The sequence below is a fragment of the Micromesistius poutassou genome, assembly GCF_964030765.1.
Source record: "Micromesistius poutassou genome assembly, chromosome: 2".
NCBI classification, from domain to species: domain Eukaryota; kingdom Metazoa; phylum Chordata; class Actinopteri; order Gadiformes; family Gadidae; genus Micromesistius; species Micromesistius poutassou.
Window position 1 is genome coordinate 23,637,653 of NC_140272.1, and position 21,860 is coordinate 23,659,512.

The window sequence follows — 21,860 nt, forward strand, 5'->3', positions numbered from 1 at the left end:
TCTCCATGTCCTCTCCGAACGTCTCCCACACCCGCCGCTTAGCCTCCGACACGGCAGCGGCTGCAGCCCTTCGAGCCCGCCGGTACCCTGCAACTGCGTCAGGAGTCCTCCGGGATAACATACCCCGGAGGACTCCTCTCAGTCGGACGGCTTCCCTGGCCTCCGATGAATAATGGATAAATAAAATAAGCCAAATCAATGAGTAAGAACAGAGTATAGTATACGTATATATATATATATAAAAACATACTGTATATTCAGAGTATATATGTGTGTTTCTACTACTTCTACTATCCATCTCACAACCCAACTTACCCAGCATGCTCCCTGGTGTTAGAAGAGAGGAGCATCACATGGAGACCTGGAGGGTAGACCTCTCTCTCTCTCGCTCTCTCTCTCTCACCCGTGTGGTCCACACCTCTCTCTCTCTCTCGCTCTCTCTCACCCTTCTTGTGGTCCACACCTCTCTCTCTCTCTCTCGCTCTCTCTCCCTCTCTCGTCTTCTTGTCCATGCTGGAGAAAGAGTAAACATACTGAAGCATGCAAGTTCACACACACACACACACACACACACACACACACACACACACACACACACACACACACACACACACACACACACACACACACCCAGACATACAGATAAACACACTCAAGCACACAAAGTTTTGCCGGAAGGTTTTCTTTGCAAGTTAGGCAGGATAATTGTGTTGTGTTATTGCTGAATATTCAATTTTTAAGTGAATTAAATTAAATTCATTCTCAGATTACCTGTAACACAATAAAATGCATGGGGGAAGGTAAATAAGAGGATTCACTTATCACATCACTATGTACTGGGAACACTGGTAGGAGTTCACCAGGACCAGTAAGGACCACCCAGTATCATGGAGGTAGTGAGGGACCAGTTCAGCAGGTTCTGTCTGTCTGTCTGTCTGGGCGTGGTTCTGTCTGTCTGTCTGGGCGTGGTTCTGTCCCTCTGGGCGTGGTTCTGTCTGTCTCTCTGGGCGTGGTTCTGTCTGTCTGTCTGGGCGTGGTTCTGTCTGTCTGTCTGGGCGTGGTTCTGTCTGTCTGTCTGGGCGTGGTTCTGTCTGTCTGTCTGGGCGTGGTTCTGTCTGTCTGTCTGGGCGTGGTTCTGTCTGTCTGTCTGGGCGTGGTTCTGTCTGTCTGTCTGTCTGGGCGTGGTTCTGTCTGTCTGTCTGTCTGGGCGTGGTTCTGTCTGTCTGTCTGTCTGGGCGTGGTTCTGTCTGTCTGTCTGGGCGTGGTTCTGTCTGTCTGTCTGTCTGGGCGTGGTTCTGTCTGTCTGTCTGGGCGTGGTTCTGTCTGTCTGTCTGTCTGGGCGTGGTTCTGTCTGTCTGTCTGTCTGGGCGTGGTTCTGTCTGTCTGTCGGGGCGTGGTTCTGTCTGTCTGTCTGGGGGTGGTTCTGTCTGTCTGTCTGGGCGTGGTTCTGTCTGTCTGTCTGGGCGTGGTTCTGTCTGTCCCTCTGGGCGTGGTTCTGTCTGTCTGTCTGGGCGTGGTTCTGTCCGGTCCTTTCCCCTCTCGTTAGCCAGCTGAGGTTAGCGTGCTGTCTGTCTGTAGGTCAGAGGTCAGGAGACCAGGGCGATGTGCTATCTGTTCAGAGGAGACGGAGTGCACCTCTCCAGGCTCACCGTGTGGATTCATAGTTTAATCCATGCAGAATCAAGCACCAGATCCCATAGTCCGGGTTGATCTGTTCCTGCCACATGATACACGTGTCAGAATGTTTACCAGCGCCCAACGCAACGCTGGCTGCACTGGAGATGTGCTCTTGGTTTGTTTCATGTTATAAACCTGCGTTTGTCCAGCCTGTAAGCCTTCACACATTCACTCTATCCACACACAGCTGTCCCGCCTCACCCCCCAGGACTCACCCCCCACGCCTCACCCCCCACTCCTCACCCCCCACGACTCACTCCTCACCCCCCACTCCTCACCCCCCACGCCTCACCCCCCACGCCTCACCCCCACGACTCACTCCTCACCCCCCACGCCTCACCCCCCAGGACTCACCCCCCACTACTCACCCCCACGACTCACTCCTCACCCCCCACGCCTCACCCCCCAGGACTCACCCCCCACTACTCACCCCCACTCCTCACCCCCACTCCTCACTCCCCACTCCTCACTCCCCACGCCTCACTCCTCACCCCCCAGGACTCACCCCCCACTACTCACCCCCACTCCTCACCCCCACTCCTCACTCCCCACTCCTCACTCCCCACGCCTCACTCCTCACCCCCCACACCCCACTCCTCACCCCCCACACCTCACTCCCCACCCCCCACTCCTCACCCCCCACACCTCACCCCCCACGCCTCACTCCCCACTCCTCACTCCCCACTCCTCACTCCCCACGCCTCACTCCTCACCCCCCACTCCTCACTCCCCACGCCTCACCCCCCACTCCTCACCCCCCACTCCTCACCCCCCACGCCTCTCTCCCCACGCATCACTCCCCACTACTTCTTGCCTTCCCTCACATATCCACACACACACACACACACACACACACACTAATCATATACAAATAATCATACATACATGAACACACATGCATGAACACACACACACACACACACACACATGCTCTCATACATACCTGAACACACATGCATGAACATGTGTTCACACAAACACACTCACTCTATTAATAACCAAATAGACGAGGCTTGGGCACACATTATGTGAATATAATCTGTTTAACATTTCTTAAGCATCTTCTTAAACAAGAGAATGAATTGACGTGACCTCAGCCCAAAAATAAACTAACAACAATTTGTATAAAAAAAATAAAATTATTCAGAATTAACTGAGCCACAAAATAACGTAAAACCATAAACCTGTATTCTACAAATCTCTATGTACCATTAAACTAAACAAGTCCAACGTCAGAATTCAGTGAACGAGCGTTCTTACCTTCTTACCGGGACAATACTGGCAGTTTGAACTAGAAGCGAGAGGCCACATATTTTCTGTTGTGAAGACCAGTAACTAGACGCCCAAAACCAACTGTCAATTACCAGAAGGGCTCAAAGCGTGTGTCAACGAAGGCAAAACTGTGAGCTGATTGAGGCAGAGGCTAAATTTGTTCTAGATCCTAATAAGACCATAAAGAGAAGCCCCACATATTGGATATCACCTTTTATTGTAACCCGACCACACCACAGGAGAATACTGGTAGCACACCATCTTAAGCATCATCTTTCCCTTGAAAGCGGAGAAAGCACAGGAGCATAATGGCTCATGATGCGGTCTTAAATTAGCCCCACATATATGCCCCCTCGGCTCTGGAGATGCTCCCACATGCTCTCCTCCGCTTCCAGGGTATTAATACATCCATACGAACATTCACGTAAACACCAAACAAAGAAAAAAGATTTACCAACACAAGGGAGATTATCGCAGTCTATTAGTACCTCCGTCCACATGGCCGGCAAACCACCCCAGAAGGCCCTATATGGTGTGAGGTAATGATCTGTTTTAAATAACCCCCTCATAATGGTCCACCCAGGCTAACAGGAGTTATCCAGCAGGTTTTTATTATATGTGTAGAGTTTCACTTAATGGTTGTTTTGGTTAGAGCGTATAGGGTGACAGTGGGACCTATGATGTGATGGGGCAGACATCTGGGACCAACGGCTCATCCAACATAAGCCCGATGGCCAAAACAGGACGGCTGCATCTGCTGGCTGCCCCGGGGTCCCTCTATAAAAGACCTCCTCCCGGTCGCTGCACTGGACTGAGGGGCTGCCGACCTGGGTGAGTCAACCGCATCGCACTGGTTAGGATACTGGTGACACCGTGATCTGTACTGGTTAGGATACTGGTGACACTGTGATCTGTACTGGTTAGGATACTGGTGACAGTGATTTGTACTGGTTAGGATACTGATGACACAGTGATGTTAACTGGTTAGGATACTGGTGACAGTGATGTTAACTGGTTAGGATACTGATGACATTGATGTTAACTAGTTAGGATAGTGATGACAGTGATTTGTACTAGTTAGGATACTGATGACACAGTTATTTGTACTAGTTAGGATACTGATGACATTGATGTTAACCAGTTAGGATAGTGATGACAGTGATGTTAACTAGTTAGGATACTGATGACAGTGATGTTAACTAGTTAGGATACTGATGACAGTGATGTTAACTAGTTAGGATACTGATGACAGTGATGTTAACTAGTTAGGATACTGATGACAGTGATGTTAACTAGTTAGGATACTGATGACAGTGATTTGTACTGTACTAGTTAGGTTAGCTGTGTCAACAGTATCCTTACTAGTACAGTACCGTTATTTCATTGTTTTACATATATATTTATTCATTTCAGTATTATCTCGACCACTTCTTCTCCTGGTGTCAGAAAAGGTAAAAATACAAAAAAATATATGATAATGGCAAGATATCCTACAACAACAAGAATAGAAACAGGATCATTTCCCCGTGCGTTGCGTGGTGTCATGTGTTCTCCGGTCCTCAGGTCCACGGCCAACATGGGTGAGCAGGAAATGGAGTGCTTCGGCCCCGCGGCCATCTTCCTCCGGAAGCCGGAGAGGGAGCGCATCGAGGCTCAGAACATCCCGTTCGACGCCAAGACCGCCTTCTACGTGTCGGAGCCCAAGGAGATGTACCTCCGGGGGGTGCTGCAGAGCAAAGAGGGGGGCAAGGCCACCGTCAAGACCGTGTGTGGGAAGGTGGGTCCTGAAGACCGGGTTCACGCCTCCACCAAGCAGGCAGATTAGTGGCAAACAAAGAGCGGGTTCACACGTGGGTCACTTTACATAGTGAGCCAGGAATCAACCTGTACTAATGACAATGTGAGTGTATTCAGCCTGCTGAGACAATGCTCATCAGTTTATTATAATGATAATGTTCGTATGGTTGCAGACCCTCACTGTAAAAGAGGAGGAAATCTACCCCATGAATCCCCCAAAGTACGACAAGATTGAGGACATGGCCATGATGACCCACCTCAACGAGCCCACCGTGCTGTACAACCTCAAAGAGCGCTACGCAGCATGGATGATCTACGTGAGTCTCAGCCCTCGATGCACATTGGAAGCCTTTAGTGGTGTAACGTCTTAAGGTCATGCTGACATGTGTGTCCTGCTGGAGACAGACCTACTCTGGGCTCTTCTGCGTCACGGTGAACCCCTACAAGTGGCTGCCAGTGTACGATGCTGTGGTGGTGGCGGGCTACAGGGGCAAGAAGAGGATTGAGGCTCCGCCCCACATCTTCTCCATCTCTGACAACGCCTATCAGGCCATGCTCACAGGTGACATACATTTAGCAATAATAGCTGCATCTTGGTGAACATGGTGACAATTTTGAGAGTAGAGTTTTAAAACTGTGTTTTGTGTTGTTTTTTTTATAGATAGAGAGAACCAGTCAATTCTGATCACGTAAGTATAGGTTAAAGGATTGTTCTTGATGTTTGTTTGTTCCCGACTTGCTTTTGTGCATCACAGTTGTGTCCCCTCTGTTTCAGTGGAGAATCCGGCGCAGGAAAGACTGTGAACACCAAGCGTGTTATCCAGTACTTTGCAACAATTGCAGTGTCTGGTGGCAAGAAGGCAGAGGAGAAGAGCTCGGGCAAAATGCATGTAAGGTTATGACCTCAGTGAAATGTACAGATATCCACGAGGTCAAAATAGTACGAGTATGACCAGATGTTGGTTATCCTTTTTCATAAAGGGGTCGCTGGAGGACCAGATCATCGCAGCGAACCCTCTGCTGGAGGCCTACGGTAACGCCAAGACCGTGAGAAATGACAACTCTTCTCGCTTTGTAAGTTGGCTGGCATCACCGTCATGTTCCTAGAGTAGCATTGCAGTGCCGATTTTACACTAAAACTAATTCATGTTCTACCCTCAGGGTAAATTCATCAGAATCCATTTTGGCACAACTGGAAAGTTGGCATCTGCCGATATTGAAACATGTAAGTTTATAGAATGAAGTCATTACGGACGCAGGGATCTGAATCAAGCCATGCTCATCCATAAGCTCTGTGTCTTAGATCTTCTGGAGAAGTCCAGGGTGACGTTCCAGCTGTCTGCTGAGAGAAGCTACCATATCTTCTATCAGCTCATGACCGGCCACAAGCCCGAGCTTCTAGGTCAGTGACTTGAGATCCACATTTTGCATTTGAATGTCCTGTATTAAACGTGAACTTATACTATATTCTATTTGATGTGTCTCCAGAGGCTCTCCTCATCACAACCAACCCCTATGACTATCACATGATCAGCCAGGGGGAGATTCTTGTGAAGAGCATCAATGATGTTGAAGAATTCATCGCCACTGATGTGAGTAGGACAAAAAAAGACAATGTGATAAAATAATGATCAGAAGTTTTCTGTTCAAGTTAGTTAAGTTAATAAAAGCATTCTGCTGACAAGCTAAACATTTGGTTGAGGTAAAGCTTTCGCTCAGAGGAAATATAAATGAGTAATAGTAACTTACTAATTAATAACATTTCAATTCAACTTGTTTTTGGGAGAACAATATAAGACATTTAAATACTAAATACTTTTACACAGACGGCCATTGACATCCTGGGCTTCAATGCGGATGAGAAGATTGGCATCTACAAGCTGACCGGTGCAGTGATGCATCATGGGAACATGAAGTTCAAGCAGAAGCAGCGTGAAGAGCAGGCTGAGCCTGATGGCAATGAGGGTAAATACCTGATATGTTTCACATTCTGTCACATGACATTAATAACTTTATTGGTTATCGGTTAACTGGTGCAGCTCAGGAGTGGATCCTGAACTGGCCTCTTTGTGGTGCGAGGGAGCACATCTATGGAACCTATTTTAATTCATTTTTTGGGAGCCAATGAGTGCTGGCAGCCACTGGTGAAGCCACACAATGATTTGAATAAAAAATGATGATCTCTGACTTCCTCCTCAGTGGCTGATAAGATTGCGTACCTCCTGGGACTAAACTCTGCAGACATGCTCAAGGCTGTGTGCTATCCAAGAGTCAAAGTGGGAAACGAGATGGTGACCAAAGGTCAAACAGTTCCTCAGGTAATTCAAAATCCTCAGCTAATTCAAATCCAAAAAATGTAAAAGAAAATATGAACCATGGCTTGTATAAAGCAATTTAATTTCTGTCTGGAAATCTAGGTCCATAACTCAGTGATGGCTCTCTGCAAGTCAGTCTATGAGAAAATGTTCTTGTGGATGGTGATCAGAATCAATGAGATGCTGGACACAAAGCAGCCCAGGCAATTCTTCATCGGTGTGTTGGACATTGCTGGGTTTGAAATCTTTGATGTAAGTGAGCTCTGCAAAGCAATGGTTTTGATGTTTTGTGGTGGAAGAAGCACAAACAAAATGTACTTACTGTAACTTTCTGACCCCAAAGTACAACAGCTTGGAGCAGCTGTGCATCAACTTCACCAATGAGAAACTGCAACAGTTTTTCAACCACCACATGTTTGTCCTGGAGCAAGAAGAGTACAAGAAAGAAGGAATTGAATGGGAGTTCATTGACTTTGGTATGGACCTGGCAGCCTGCATTGAGCTAATTGAGAAGGTTAGTATTGCCCTATATACTCAAAAAGGAAAAACTTAATCCAAGCTACTCTAAGTAATACATATTTTTTTCACCCTTTGACAGCCAATGGGGATCTTCTCCATCCTTGAAGAGGAGTGCATGTTCCCCAAGGCCTCAGACACCACCTTCAAGAACAAACTAAATGACCAGCACCTTGGCAAAACCAAGGCGTTTGAGAAGCCAAAGCCCGCTAAAGGCAAAGCTGAGGCCCACTTCTCCCTGGTGCACTATGCCGGCACGGTGGACTACAACATCACCGGCTGGCTGGACAAGAACAAGGACCCCCTGAACGACTCCGTGGTTCAGCTCTACCAGAAGTCCTCAGTTAAACTGCTGGCTCTGCTGTATGCGTCCCATGGTGGAGAAGGTGAGGTGGACTCATTACATCAGTACTGCTACAAATGATTAAAGGCCAATTGCACTAAGAAAATCATATTTGTACCTACCTAGAATATTATGTGATTATGTCTATGATGTAGCTATAATATCCTTCCACTGATGTTCTGATTCATATATCCAATACAGATGCCAAGGGAACAGCAAAGAAAGGTGGAAAGAAGAAGGGTGGCTCGTTCCAGACAGTGTCTGCTTTGTTCAGGGTACATATTCTGAAGATCATTTTGTGTCTGTTATCTTTTTAACTGCATTTATCGAGAGCATATTGTCAATTTCCCATACATTCACTAGTAGATTTATTATCTAATAGAGTCAACGTTATGTTGGTATTTCACACTGGATGTGAGACGTGACAATGGTTTGAATTAGAGAAGCATGAATTAATTATATACTTATTCAATGTATGTAATACAGGATATGTATCACATATTCTGCATCTTATAGTCACTATTTTGTTCACATCCACTTCCCTAATGGAATGTGCATCTACATACAAACAGAATAAAGTACAGAGTAGATTGATTATTTCAATAAACATGACACACATTTTTATTTGCACATGATAACATTATATGTTTATTTTCCAATAAGGAAAACCTTGGGAAGCTGATGACCAACTTGAAGAGCACTCACCCTCATTTTGTGCGCTGTTTGATTCCCAATGAATCCAAAACCCCAGGTGTGAACCCATATTCTACAAAGCCACCCTAAAGATGTTGTGCACCAATGGATTTGATGTATGTATGTATAACATGAACCTCTATAGAGGGTAGGATTAATGCAATACTTCTGCCCTACATTAAGGTCTGATGGAGAACTTCCTGGTCATCCACCAGCTGAGGTGTAACGGTGTGCTGGAAGGTATCAGAATCTGCAGAAAGGGCTTCCCCAGCAGAATCCTCTACGCTGACTTCAAGCAGAGGTAGCTCTTTAGCAATGGTCTTAGTCTGATTTTCCACAGGTCACTAAATAAAAATTACAATATGTTTTTATTTATCATTTCAGGTACAAAATATTGAATGCCAGTGTCATCCCTGAGGGACAATTCATTGACAACAAAAAGGCCTCAGAGAAACTCTTGGGGTCCATCGATGTTGATAAATCACAGTACAAGTTTGGACACACTAAGGTCAGGCAACACAGAGAATATAGTTAGTCATGAAGCTGCTGTTGGTTGCTCATGATGCTGATAGTTTTCATTTTGTTTACAGGTATTCTTCAAAGCTGGGCTATTGGGTACCCTGGAGGAGATGAGAGATGAGAAATTAGTTCAGTTGGTGACCATGACCCAAGCTATCAGCAGGGGTTTCCTCATGAGAAGAGAATTTATCAAAATGATGCAGAGAAGGTAGCACTATTATGTTAATTATATATAGAATAAGCATAGGTAAGCTAGCTTGATAGTTATATTCAAATTCATCTAAATGTTTCCTCTGTGTTCGATATTACCAGGGAATCCATTTACTCTATTCAGTACAACATCCGCTCATTCATGAACGTCAAAACATGGCCATGGATGAAGCTGTACTTCAAGATCAAGCCTCTTCTCAAGAGTGCTGAGGCTGAGAAGGAGATGGCACAGATGAAGGAGGACTTTGCAAAAATGAAAGAGGAACTGGCAAAGGCTCTGGCCAAGAAGAAGGATCTGGAGGAGAAGATGGTGACCCTCCTGCAGGAGAAGAATGATCTGCAGCTCCAGATCCAATCCGTGAGTAACCCTGAGCGAGGCATTTACTCTTTCCACAGCTACAGAAGGTATTCCTATGGTGGTTCATGGGTCCTGTTTCCATTTTAGGAAGGTGAGACCTTGTCCGATGCAGAGGAAAGGTGTGAGAACCTCATTAAGAGTAAGATCCAGCTGGAGGCCAAAGTCAAAGAGACGTCTGAGAGACTGGAGGATGAGGAGGAGGTCAATGCTGAGCTGACGGCCAAGAAGAGGAAGCTGGAAGATGAGTGTTCTGAGCTCAAGAAGGACATTGATGACCTGGAGCTGACCTTGGCCAAAGTGGAGAAGGAGAAACATGCCACTGAGAACAAGGTTCTGCCCCTAACCGACTAGACCCTGCTCCACACAAGTCATTCACGTTGCACTCATGCGTTTGTTATACCAATGTTATGTCTTTTTTTAGGTGAAGAACTTGATTGAAGAAATGGCATCTCAAGATGATACCATCGCCAAATTAAGCAAGGAGAGGAAAGCCCTCCAAGAGGCCCACCAGCAAGCACTCGATGACCTCCAGGCAGAAGAAGACAAAGTCAACATCCTGACCAAGGCCAAGGCCAAACTGGAGCAGCAAGTGGATGATGTGAGATCCTTATTGTTTGGTAGCAGACAGATATATCATCATTGTGATATATGTAAACCAAAAGGTCAAACCCGATGGGCCGTGCTTTGCTCTTTAATCATGTGTAACACTTCAAATGCATTAGATCGAGGGTTCCTTGGAGCAAGAAAAGAAGCTCAGAATGGACCTTGAGCGAATCAGGAGGAAGCTTGAAGGAGATCTGAAGCTGTCCCTGGAATCATTAATGGATCTGGAGAATGACAAGCTGCAATCTGAAGAGAAGATTAAAAAGTATGCAACAACAAAATCAAATGGATCTTAAACTTGGTGATTTACCTACGACACAAATATTAACCATGATATTCTATTTTGAATAAACAGGAAGGACTTTGAAAACTGTCAGCTAATCAGCAGGATAGAAGATGAACAAATACTTGGAATTCAGCTTCAGAAGAGAATCAAGGAACTGCAGGTAAAATCTTACCGTACATCTTGATCTCCCTTGGAACGTAGATCACTACTGCACTCATGTCGGATCTTGATTTTGACAGGCACGCATTGAGGAGCTGGAGGAGGAGATTGAGGCTGAGCGTGCTGCTCGGGCCAAGGTGGAGAAGCAGAGATCCGATCTCTCCAGGGAACTTGAGGAGATCAGCGAGAGGCTTGAGGAGGCCGGTGGAGCCACTTCTCTTCAGATCGAGATGAACAAGAAGCGCGAGGCTGAGTTCCAGAAGCTGCGTCGTGACCTGGAGGAGTCGACCCTGCAGCACGAGGCCACCTCCGCAACGCTGAGGAAGAAGCAGGCCGACAGCGTGGCCGAGCTGGGAGAGCAGATCGACAACCTCCAGCGGGTCAAGCAGAAGCTGGAGAAGGAGAAGAGCGAATACAAGATGGAGATCGATGACCTCTCCAGCAACATGGAGGCCGTCGCAAAGTCAAAGGTTCATTTTACGAATGTTATGCATTTTTATTTTTACCATGAGCCACTTTGCTACTACTTTTAACTACAGTCCATCCATATAATTTTATATCACTGATCATTGGCAGAGTAACTTGGAGAAGATGTGCCGTACCCTTGAAGACCAACTCAGCGAGCTGAAGTCCAAGAATGAGGAACACATGCGTCAACTTAATGATGTGAATGTCCAAAGATCAAGGCTGATGACTGAAAATGGTAAGCGCAGCATGGGACATGATCATTTACAAAAGAAAGAAAGTTCCAGCTAAGGCTTATTTCAATCAAATAACCTGCGTATCATTTGATCAGGTGAATTCAGCCGTCAGATGGACGAAAGGGAGTCTCTGGTTTCACAGCTGACCCGGAGCAAGCAGGGCTTCCTCCAGCAGATTGAGGAGCTCAAACGGCACCTTGAGGAGGAGGTCAAGGTAAGCATTAGTCTCATCCATATAGCCCAGGAGGAAGTCTGGAAGGCTTGAATTGAACATAATTGGTCTTTTCTTTAGTCAAAGCACGCCCTGGCCCATTCGGTCCAGTCGTCTCGTCATGACTGCGACCTGCTCAGAGAGCAGTTTGAGGAGGAGCAGGAGGCCAAGGCTGAGCTGCAGCGGGGGATGTCCAAGGCCAACAGCGAGGTGGCTCAGTGGAGGAGCAAATACGAGACTGACGCCATTCAGCGCACTGAGGAACTGGAGGAAGCCAAGTAAATCAATACATTTTCCTCTCTATCTGTAGGACTGTACTGGAGATGGTGTAGGCCTGATGCTAAATGTCATTTCCATCTCAGGAAAAAGCTTGCCCAGCGTCTTCAGGATGCAGAGGAATCTAATGAGGCTACGAGCGCCAAATGTGCCTCTCTGGAAAAGACTAAACAGAGGCTGCTTGGCGAGGTGGAAGACCTGATGATGGATGTGGAGAGAGCTAATTCTCTGGCTGCCAACCTGGACAAGAAGCAGAGGAACTTTGACAAGGTACCATCATTTCTCATGTGCTTCAAAAATACATCGATCAGTCTGAGACAATCGTATACTCAACGTTTTCTCTGAACTTGCAGGTTCTTGCTGAGTGGAAGCAGAAATATGAGGAGAGCCAGGCTGAGTTGGAGGGATCTCAGAAAGAGGCTCGCTCTCTGAGCACAGAGATGTTCAAGCTGAAGAACTCCTATGAAGAAGCCCTGGACCATCTTGAGACCCTCAAGAGGGAGAACAAGAACCTTCAACGTATGGAAACATTTATTTGTATCGATAAAACTATTGCAGCCACTACTAGTATTATAATTTCAATAATCATCCTTACACAAGCTAACCTTAAAGATAGTTTTTGGTCAGAATCTGTACACATTTTTAATGAGATCTTTTCTCTTTCCAGAGGAGATAACTGATCTGAGTGAACAAATTGGCGAATCCGGAAAAACAATCCATGAACTGGAAAAAGGGAAAAAGATGGTGGAGTGTGAAAAAACTGAAATCCAAACCGCCCTTGAAGAAGCAGAGGTATACAACACGTCAAGAACGACATTTTGATTATTCAAGCTTCTTCTAAATTATAAGAAGGCATGTTTAAATGTTATGGTCTGAGGAACATCTTAACATAAAGCTAAAGGTACAACATGTAACGTTTACATTGAGCATTTGAAATGAGTACTGCAGTCCAAACTCACAATACTGGAGAGGTGTGTCTTCCTGTGCCCTCTGTATCAGACTCAAACCAGCTCATGTGGCATGTGTCACTTGAGGTCCTTCTAGGCTCTAAGCCGTCTCCATCTTGTCTTAGCAGTCCTCAGGTCAGGGAGCTCTTTCTGGGACAATCTCAGTTGATCCAGTCTGTTTGCTTGCTTCCATCCCTGCAGCACCCTGTGTTTGTTTCATATCTGCCAGCCTGTTGAACTATTACTGACCTATCATGATGCCAGGCTAGAAAAAACAAAAACCTACAATTTCAAAGGATAACATACTGGCTATGACATTGTTGTGATGTTTCCTCAATCTCTATATAATGGTCCTTTTCTGATTTAGAACAGTACATTTGTTACTAATAGCTCCTATAATTGGAAATTACATTGGTTGTTATTCAATATATTTTAAAAACAGGCAACATTGGAACATGAAGAGTCCAAGATTCTTCGTGTTCAGCTGGAGCTTACCCAGGTCAAGGGGGAGGTTGACCGGAAGATTGCAGAGAAGGATGAGGAGATGGAGCAGATCAAGAGGAACAGCCAGAGGGTGATAGAATCCATGCAGACTCTTTTGGACTCAGAGATCAGGAGCAGAAATGATGCCCTGAGAATCAAGAAGAAGATGGAGGGAGACCTCAACGAGATGGAGATCCAGTTGAGCCACGCCAACCGCCAGGCTTCTGAAGCCCAGAAACAACTCAGAACCGTCCAGGGACAGCTTAAGGTACGGTAGTTCCTTCTCCAGCTGCAACCATGGGTTGAATAATACACTGTTTTGAACATTTTGTATTTATCTTGCCTCAGGATGCCGTACTGCACCTTGATGATGCCCTCAGAGGAGAAGCAGATATGAGAGAGCAGGTCGCCATGGTGGAGCGCAGGAACAACCTGATCATGGCTGAGATCGAGGAGCTGAGAGCAGCTCTGGAGCAGACCGAGAGGGGCCGCAAAGTGGCTGAGCAGGAGCTGGTTGACGCCAGTGAGCGCGTGGGACTGCTGCACTCCCAGGTATAAATAATCCATTTAAAAACACCCGTTTTTCATTATTATTATCATTATTACTATTTATTTATTTGTACCATTTATTTGTACCATTTGTACCATGTATAATTAATAATCAATACATTTCTCTTGTAGAACACAAATCTCATTAACACCAAGAAGAAGCTGGAGTCTGACCTCATCCAGATCCAAGGAGAAGTGGAGGACACTATTCAGGATGCCAGGAACGCAGAGGAGAAGGCCAAGAAGGCCATCACTGATGTGAGTCCCGGAGTCATCTTGTTCCACTTCCTCTTTCCTAAGACACCAAGTGTTTCATGATGTTAGGGTCTTCAAAACAAGGAGCAGAGTTCAGCGTTTCCAAAACAGTGTCTTTAATTGAAGAGGTAATTCTCTGTTATCTAACGTGCTGCTATCTTGAAACATACCCAAACGAATACACCTAAACTGTGTTTGTAGGCTGCCATGATGGCGGAGGAGTTGAAGAAGGAGCAGGACACCAGCTCTCACCTGGAGAGGATGAAGAAGAACCTGGAGGTCACGGTGAAGGACCTGCAGCACCGAATGGAGGAAGCGGAGAGCCTGGCCTTGAAGGGAGGCAAGAAGCAGCTCCAGAAACTGGAGGCTAGGGTAGGTCTCGCTGTACAAAGACAGGCTGTCCTAACGACGACAACGACCCGTTGGAGTGTACCCGGGGGCGCTCACCGCCGGCTGTTATCTTTGTGGTGAAGGTGCGTGAGCTGGAGTCGGAGGTGGAGGCGGAGCAGCGGCGCGGGGCGGAGGCGGTGAAAGGCTTGCGCAAATATGAGCGCAGGGTGAAGGAACTGAGCTACCAGGTACGGAGCGCACACCAGGACCGCTAAAGAGACCAGATTACTACTACTACTGATGATAGTAGTCATACCGATACTAATAGAAACAATCAGAATAATCATCAATATAACAATCACTCATAATTGATACCAAAACAAAATTGAAATTGAAAACAAAAAAAACATTTTTCCAGCACTGCTTGTTGTGTTTGCAGACTATGACCTCATCACACGTTTATGGAACGTCCATTTCCCCTTACGTTAAAAAAGTATTCAAAACCAAATGGGTTGTAGGACATATCTCTGTACATAAGAGAATGCAAAAAATGATTTAAAACGCTCAGATAAGGCCAGTTGGTGGCAATAAAACTTGTGCGAATCCTATAGCAGACCATTAGGAGCCTGTGCAATTATAAGCTTGTTTTCAGGGGAGGCCTATGATTAAAGTAGAATATAAATTCCCACTGTAACCATGGCGCCTTGACATTTGCTTTTCCTGCAGTGTGAGGAGGACAAGAAGAACATCTGCAGACTCCAAGATCTGGTGGACAAGCTGCAGCTGAAGATGAAGTCCTACAAGAGGCAGGCTGAGGAGTCTGTGAGTCACACTCCCTTTGGCTTTCATAAAACCAACATTTTGGTTAGACAGTTCGCAATTACAACACATGTTTTCTGAAACAGGAGGAGCAGGCCAACACCCACCTGTCCAGGTACCGGAAGAATCAGCATGAGCTGGAAGAAGCTCAGGAACGCGCTGACATCGCAGAGACCCAGGTCAACAAGCTCAGAGCCAAGAGTCGGGAAATCGGCAAGGTGCGGGATTCACTTAGTGTCACACACCCCCCCAGTGTATCTCCATGAAAATACAGAAATGATGCCTATATACAGCATTTCTTTGAATTATTTTTATTTTTTATTATTTACAGATTCATTTGGATGATTTACACTTAATTGACATTTTCAAGTCATAGCAATACATATATTAACCATTCTTTGTGTTTCATATTCATTTAAAGGGAAAGGATGAAGAGTGACCAACATCATGTGGAGGAGACACAATATCAAGAAATCATACAATATGATTTTTATGACTCAATTGTGATTAACCAAAAATAAACATGCAAGAAACTTCGATATCAAGTCCTTTTTAATTATGTTCGATCATGGAGAAGGTTTTTTGTGTGGGTCTGCATATTTTCCAAAGCCTAACTTTTGAAACTAATGCTTCATAAAAGTAGCTTCAATTCACTGCTTAGCTTAGCTTATATACATATTTAATCCAAATTTATATAGAATTTTTGGGTAACTATGAACGTATCATTTATCCCTTACCCCTTAATTGAATATAGGTAACTTTTAAAGAAAAATCATCACGTACTTAGCCTTTATAGGCTAAGTAGGTTATATTAACTGTAAATATTTAAACAATGGCGATAATGACACTAATGTGATAATGACACTGATCATCCTAATGATCGTCCTAAATCTCATGTGTGTTAACTTAGAAGTCATGTGATTAAAATAGCCATTGCAGAGAGCTACAATTGACTTCTCAAGTTAGCTCCACATCTATTTTCAGGAAGTCACTTCAAAACTCAACCATTTACAGAAACATTACATTACAGACACTCTGTTCCTCCAACGGGTATTGAAATCTAATAAATCTAATAAATCTGGCAACAGATACGACATTGGCAGTGTTTCCAATGATCCAGTGAGCCCAATAAGAAGAGCACCGAGACAATCCGATATCAAAGACAGTCCGATATGTTTCCCGATAAGAAGTGGGCTGATACATGACCAATGGTTGAACTCTGAGGGCATGGAGATGGCTATTTGTGTTCCTACCAAAAAGGAAAAGACTTCAGCTTAAGTGATCAAGTAAGATCACATTGAATATATTTGCCTATTTGGTGAGGTGTGAAGTCCTCAGCATTTAGTTCTTAGTGCCCTTCTGCCCACTTATGCCAGTTCAGTGTCCTCTTTCATAAAGGACAGAGTGCAGACTCCCTCTCCTATAACTTGATCCTTCTGTTATGGCCTTTGGGAGAACAAACAGGTGACCGGATGGAAGGTCAAGCTACAAGGCTCGCCTCGTCTTCAGACAGTCTGTCAGAACACTGGATAACAAGAGCATTAAAAGGATTGGTACCAAAAATACATCCACACCCCTGAGACAACACAAACGCCAGTCTGGAAACGTGTAGAAACAAATAAGTGCACCAGCTGTGTCCTTTGGCTTCTACAGACGACAGTGACTATACATGAGGTCCAGGCGTGAATTCCTGACATATCTGGTAGAGTGTGCTGGGGAGTTTACTTGATAAAAATCTGGAATTTCTAGGTTGCTTTTCTTGGGTCAATACAACCGAGCGATGGAGAAAAGGCTTCTCCAGTCACAGCAGGTGTCAGCGGGCAGAGCCATGCTCTAAGAGTTGCAAGGAACACAGTGAAATCATGATATTGCTAAACGGTTCACAAAATGAGAAAAATATGTAGATGTATTTATGACAATTCTAGTTTTCCAGTTTAAGAAATAAATACAGATATTTACAAACTTAAGAATACATAAATAAAAAATATGCTTTTGTTGTCCTGATTATTGTTATTTATTTCTAACTGTTCACTGTTGACATCAACCTCATGGGTAGAACTGTTTGCCAGACCTCTTTTCTCCTCTGTTGTGGGTCTTTTGGTGCCATGCTCACTATTTAAAGGCAGACATTCCGGGCGCGGTTCAGACGCCCGGTGCCTCAGGGCTTCAGCCGTGGTGTGTAGAAGGAGAAGGATGGGGACGGTGGGGGGAGAGAGAGACAAAGTGTCCTTAGGACACAGAAACCTAACGGCGTGTAGCGTGTAGCGTGTTGGTGTAGCGTGTAGCGTGTTGGTGTAGCGTGTAGCGTGTTGGTGTAGCGTGTAGCGGGTTTCATTTGAATAAAGTCTATGGAGACAAACTTCACCATAACAAAAAAAAGTTTTGTTATGTTAAAATGACATTGGTTTAAAATATTATCATGGTATTTTTATATTCCGAACATCTTGAACTTTTACTGAAGTCATCGGATGGCTTATATGATTAAGTAGATGTAGTAGTGAAAAATAAAATATTTACATTTGAGTGGAGTAAAATTATATTAAGTATAAAAGTTATCTAGGATGAACGGTTTAAGATTGTTAAGTCTTGTCTTACGTACTTTATTTAAGTAGAACCTTTGCCCCTTGCATCAAAAAGCTCGTTATAAGCTAGTGATTAGTGATTTGAATCAGTCTATTTATATCAGTGACGGGCGTTGGGGCAACCAGACCTAACAGGGCACGGCTCTATTTAAGTGTACAGATCTCCACAACTTACATCAGAACCCATTTCTTTTTACAAGCTAAGGAGCCAACGATTTGGAGAATGAAGGAGTGTTTTATTTACATTAACATGAGCTAAAGATTTGTTAGCCACATCTAAGGAGGTTTTTTTTAGGGTGAGGGTTAAATCCACGTGGCGTGTTAGAGCTCCTCCACAGCTAAACTGGGCTCTCAGACAGTGCCAAGGTGCATTAAGGAGATGACACTCAAGACCCAAACAATGTCTGAACTTGAGTAACCGATACGCCTCCCAGGACATTGTTTACACAAGGTTAAGCAATGCTGTGTTGTCCTATTTATAGTCCTTTAAACTCAACCTCTGGTTTTATTGGTTTATTTAATGTCCACACAATACTATGAGACTGTGAGAAGCATTGTTGTACATGCCACAAATAGTTTCCTTTCTCTGTGATGTATGGTGATTTTGTAATTAGTAATTTGCCTAATAAACAATGGCCATCTTGGAGTGTATGGCGTACTTATTTTTTGAGTGACACCAATGGAAAACTATACATGTAGACATAAAAAAAAAGTTCAATGTCAACTATTTTCTTTAATATGCTTTCCTACAATAAGTCAGTCAAGCAGAAAGTGGTTGAAAATGTCTGTATGACCACGAGACTAAAGGACGCAACATTTCATCAATCAAGGGCCAGTGTGAAACTTCATGACCAAATACAGCAAGTGCTTTCTGCTGAGTTCCCCCTGGTTATCACCGATCCTCCATATGAGACCCAGCTGCGAGTGGTGAGAAGTACTGACAGGCCAACTGTCAAGGTGAGGGAGTGTTTTATAAGCTTGAAGAAACCCAGCAGATCACGGAACAATTCAGAGCAGGTCCAGCAGCTGCCAGCACAGTCCCCGAGGGACCAATGGAATGACTAGGATTTAAAGTGCAGCGTTGGCATGTGCACGGATAATAATAATACTGATGATTGAGGAGGTATCCATTGTTAATAACCTAATTGGTTGATCTATTTAGAATCCTCAGACCACTGCCAGCTGTTCTTCTAACGGGAGGGAACAAGGCAAAAAAATCGACTTGATCAATCCATTAAATTAAATTATTATTATTCTTTTTTTTTAAATTAAGGTGAAAGTAGGAGATGAGTTTGCGACAAAGGTGGTATGGTACACATCCCATATCATCAGGTCTCAGGTCAACACCAGCCTCATCAACACCAAGAAGAAGCTGGAGAGCAACCTCGTCCAGATCCAAGGAGAGGTGGAGGACACGGCTCAAGAAGCCAGAAGTGCAGAGGAGAAGGCCAAGAAGGCCATCACTGACGTGAGTCACACTCCCATACAGTCCTGTTGTGTTGAAGCTCTCAGGTTCCATCCTTGACGAGTGTAAACTCAAACGTCTCCTCTTGTTGTTCTGTATTAATGAAGCTCCTATTATCGACTGACAAAGACAGGAAAAATGTCAACAGATTGCAGGACCTAGTGACCAAACTTGCAGCTCAAAGTGAAGGCTTACATGAGACTGTAGGAATCTGTAAGTCGAGTCTAGTTTAAAATATGGATATAGCTTGTTTTTCATATATAACTAATAGCTAATAGCGAACTTTAAACAATCTTAAGTCTTAAGTCGATGTTATCATGAGGGTCTTCACGAGACACCGTGAAGGTAACTGTTCAAGAATTACTCTATTGTGTATGCATAAAGTATATACTGTAAGTATAAAGTATCTTTTTGAGAAATAATCCATCATTTCGGGACAGTTATAATATGTACTTTTTTTTTTTTTGCACCAATTGACTAACAGGAGGAGCCGGCCCACCTGTCCAGGTACAGGACAGGCGTGGTCCCGCTCAGCATGAGCTGGCTCAGGAGCAGGCTCAGAGCCAAGAGGCGGGACATGGGAAGCTAAGGCATTACTGAACATCATCAAAAAGGCCCTTCCTTTTTAACACAATGGCAAATACAAGCTCATTGGTCACACACCAAATAAAAGGGTTTGCTTGCTGCTCATTGTAGGTTTTCATATTTGATCAATTTAAGGGAAATGAGGCTGAGGAATGAGCTACCTTCCAAACCTAATCAAGACTTTTTGTAACTTTGTTATCCTTCAAGCCTACTTATGCATCAATTAAAAAAAACACATGGCATTGCATTTACATCATGTGAATACTACAAGAACAATCAGTAATGGCTATTTGACTGTTTTGATATTTTAGGCACAGAAGGATTCAAACGACTGCATCTGACTTGATTTACATGTCTCAGATTCTCTCTAGACAACCTCAGAATTCAGAATTTGCAATTTGTATGCATTCGGTACCTTCTGAAGAAGTGTTTATCATTACTGAAAGATCATTAAAGCTAGGTCTAATCCGTCTACTGTGTGGGAACAGTTCTATGTTCTCTGTTTAGCTCTGTGCAGCAGAGAGACCAAAATATCACCAGTAGTAATAATTCATCTGATAATTCTCTTTCTTCTAAATTCTTAGAAATTAGAAATCCTTTGATAAATGTTCTACCACCCAAATTTAATTTAGATTTTGCATTGTATATATGCAATATAAAAACCTCAGATTTAAATATTAAATATCAACATCAAATTAAAATGAATGACTGCAGGTCTAGCAGATAGTCGCTGATAGTCTCCATCCGTCATACCTTAACATTCTAACACCAACCCTCTGATGTCATGGCTAAATGAACACACCGTTTGGTTTTTACGACAATGCCGGCACGATGGCGTCTCGATATCAGGGGGCGTCCGTGTTGAGGGCCAGGCTGTCCGCTGGGCGGGATTACAAAACATCCAATCTATACTTGTTTCAGACAGTTGGCGTAGCTTGTGGCCGATCATCTTTCAAATTAACTGTGGGATCTGTACAGATGGACTTTGGAAGTAAATGTCACCTCACTAGGGGCCCTCGCGCTAGGCCCCTAAAGCTCTGGAGTCCTTTGTTACGAGATACCGAAGTGCACGCGTTAATCTGCCTGGTCTGTCTGACTCCGTCCCACCGCTGGACAGTGGCCTGCTTGTAAATGCTGCTGTAAAGTGTTTTAGTGGACCAGACATTGGGTTTCATTTAAAACCATGTGCATTAAAGTTCCACTTGAATTGTCAATAAGATTATTATTTTTTTACACTGTCATTGAACTGTACACACACACACACACACACACACACACACACACACACACACACACACACACACACACACACACACACACACACACACACACACACACACTTCTGTGAAATGTAATCGTATTGTAAAGGTTCTGGGCGTATGTTGTATGGGAGTGTCCTGGTTGATTCACTTTCCTATCGATCTGCAGTTGAGAAGCATTAGTTGGGTCTACCTTTGGTGGCAGTCCATGATTAATGCAATAAGATAGTCTTCTACATTTATTGAGCATATGGAATGACCTTAGGCCATGCTGTGATGTGTGTATTCATGTTATATTAAAGATGAATGCACTGTATTGGCTTACTGTTTAAACGTCCAAATACAAAACAAAGTGTTCTAGTCTGCATTGATTATGTGCAACCATCTCAATCAGGATTCAGAGCTGAAGTGAAAAATATTGCATTTATTCACCAATACCCGATAAAAACAGTTAACGGTTGGCTGACAAAACGTAACAAAGCTCGCCGCAGGCTGCTTTGTATAGTTTGTACAAAATGAGGTGACATTAGAAACTGGCACAAATAGAGGAAGTTCCTACAATATTGTCAAAAAGCAAAGTTACAGTAAAACAAACTTTCCTTGTAAATTGAATGGCATGATCAGTTTTATTTTAAACTGCTCGGTGACAC

General features: G+C 44.2%; 2 protein-coding genes across 2 annotated transcripts; both read left to right on the top strand.

Moving 5' to 3' along the window:
- Positions 1–3,447: 3,447 nt before the first annotated feature.
- Positions 3,448–5,439, top strand: LOC311338287 (myosin heavy chain, fast skeletal muscle-like; the record flags this gene model as incomplete). Its single annotated transcript, XM_084463511.1, has 5 exons — positions 3,448–3,488; positions 4,513–4,726; positions 4,920–5,063; positions 5,152–5,308; positions 5,408–5,439. 5 exons carry the CDS (start codon positions 3,448–3,450, stop codon positions 5,437–5,439), a joined length of 588 nt encoding a protein of 195 aa, XP_084319637.1.
- Positions 5,440–5,630: 191 nt separating this feature from the next.
- LOC311338288 (myosin heavy chain, skeletal muscle, adult-like) lies at positions 5,631–20,292 on the top strand (the record flags this gene model as incomplete). The annotated part of the gene is made up of 32 exons (XM_084463512.1): positions 5,631–5,636; positions 5,728–5,793; positions 5,908–5,971; positions 6,050–6,148; positions 6,235–6,338; positions 6,573–6,711; positions 6,946–7,064; positions 7,164–7,313; positions 7,405–7,575; positions 7,660–7,963; positions 8,797–8,914; positions 9,445–9,700; positions 9,788–10,030; positions 10,122–10,298; positions 10,423–10,568; positions 10,659–10,749; positions 10,829–11,218; positions 11,325–11,451; positions 11,545–11,663; positions 11,742–11,938; positions 12,023–12,206; positions 12,290–12,455; positions 12,604–12,728; positions 13,368–13,634; positions 13,715–13,918; positions 14,048–14,173; positions 14,372–14,542; positions 14,644–14,748; positions 15,227–15,322; positions 15,406–15,537; positions 19,241–19,369; positions 20,263–20,292. The coding sequence occupies 32 exons, from the start codon at positions 5,631–5,633 to the stop codon at positions 20,290–20,292; spliced, it is 4,821 nt and encodes a 1,606-aa protein (XP_084319638.1).
- Positions 20,293–21,860: the final 1,568 nt, after the last annotated feature.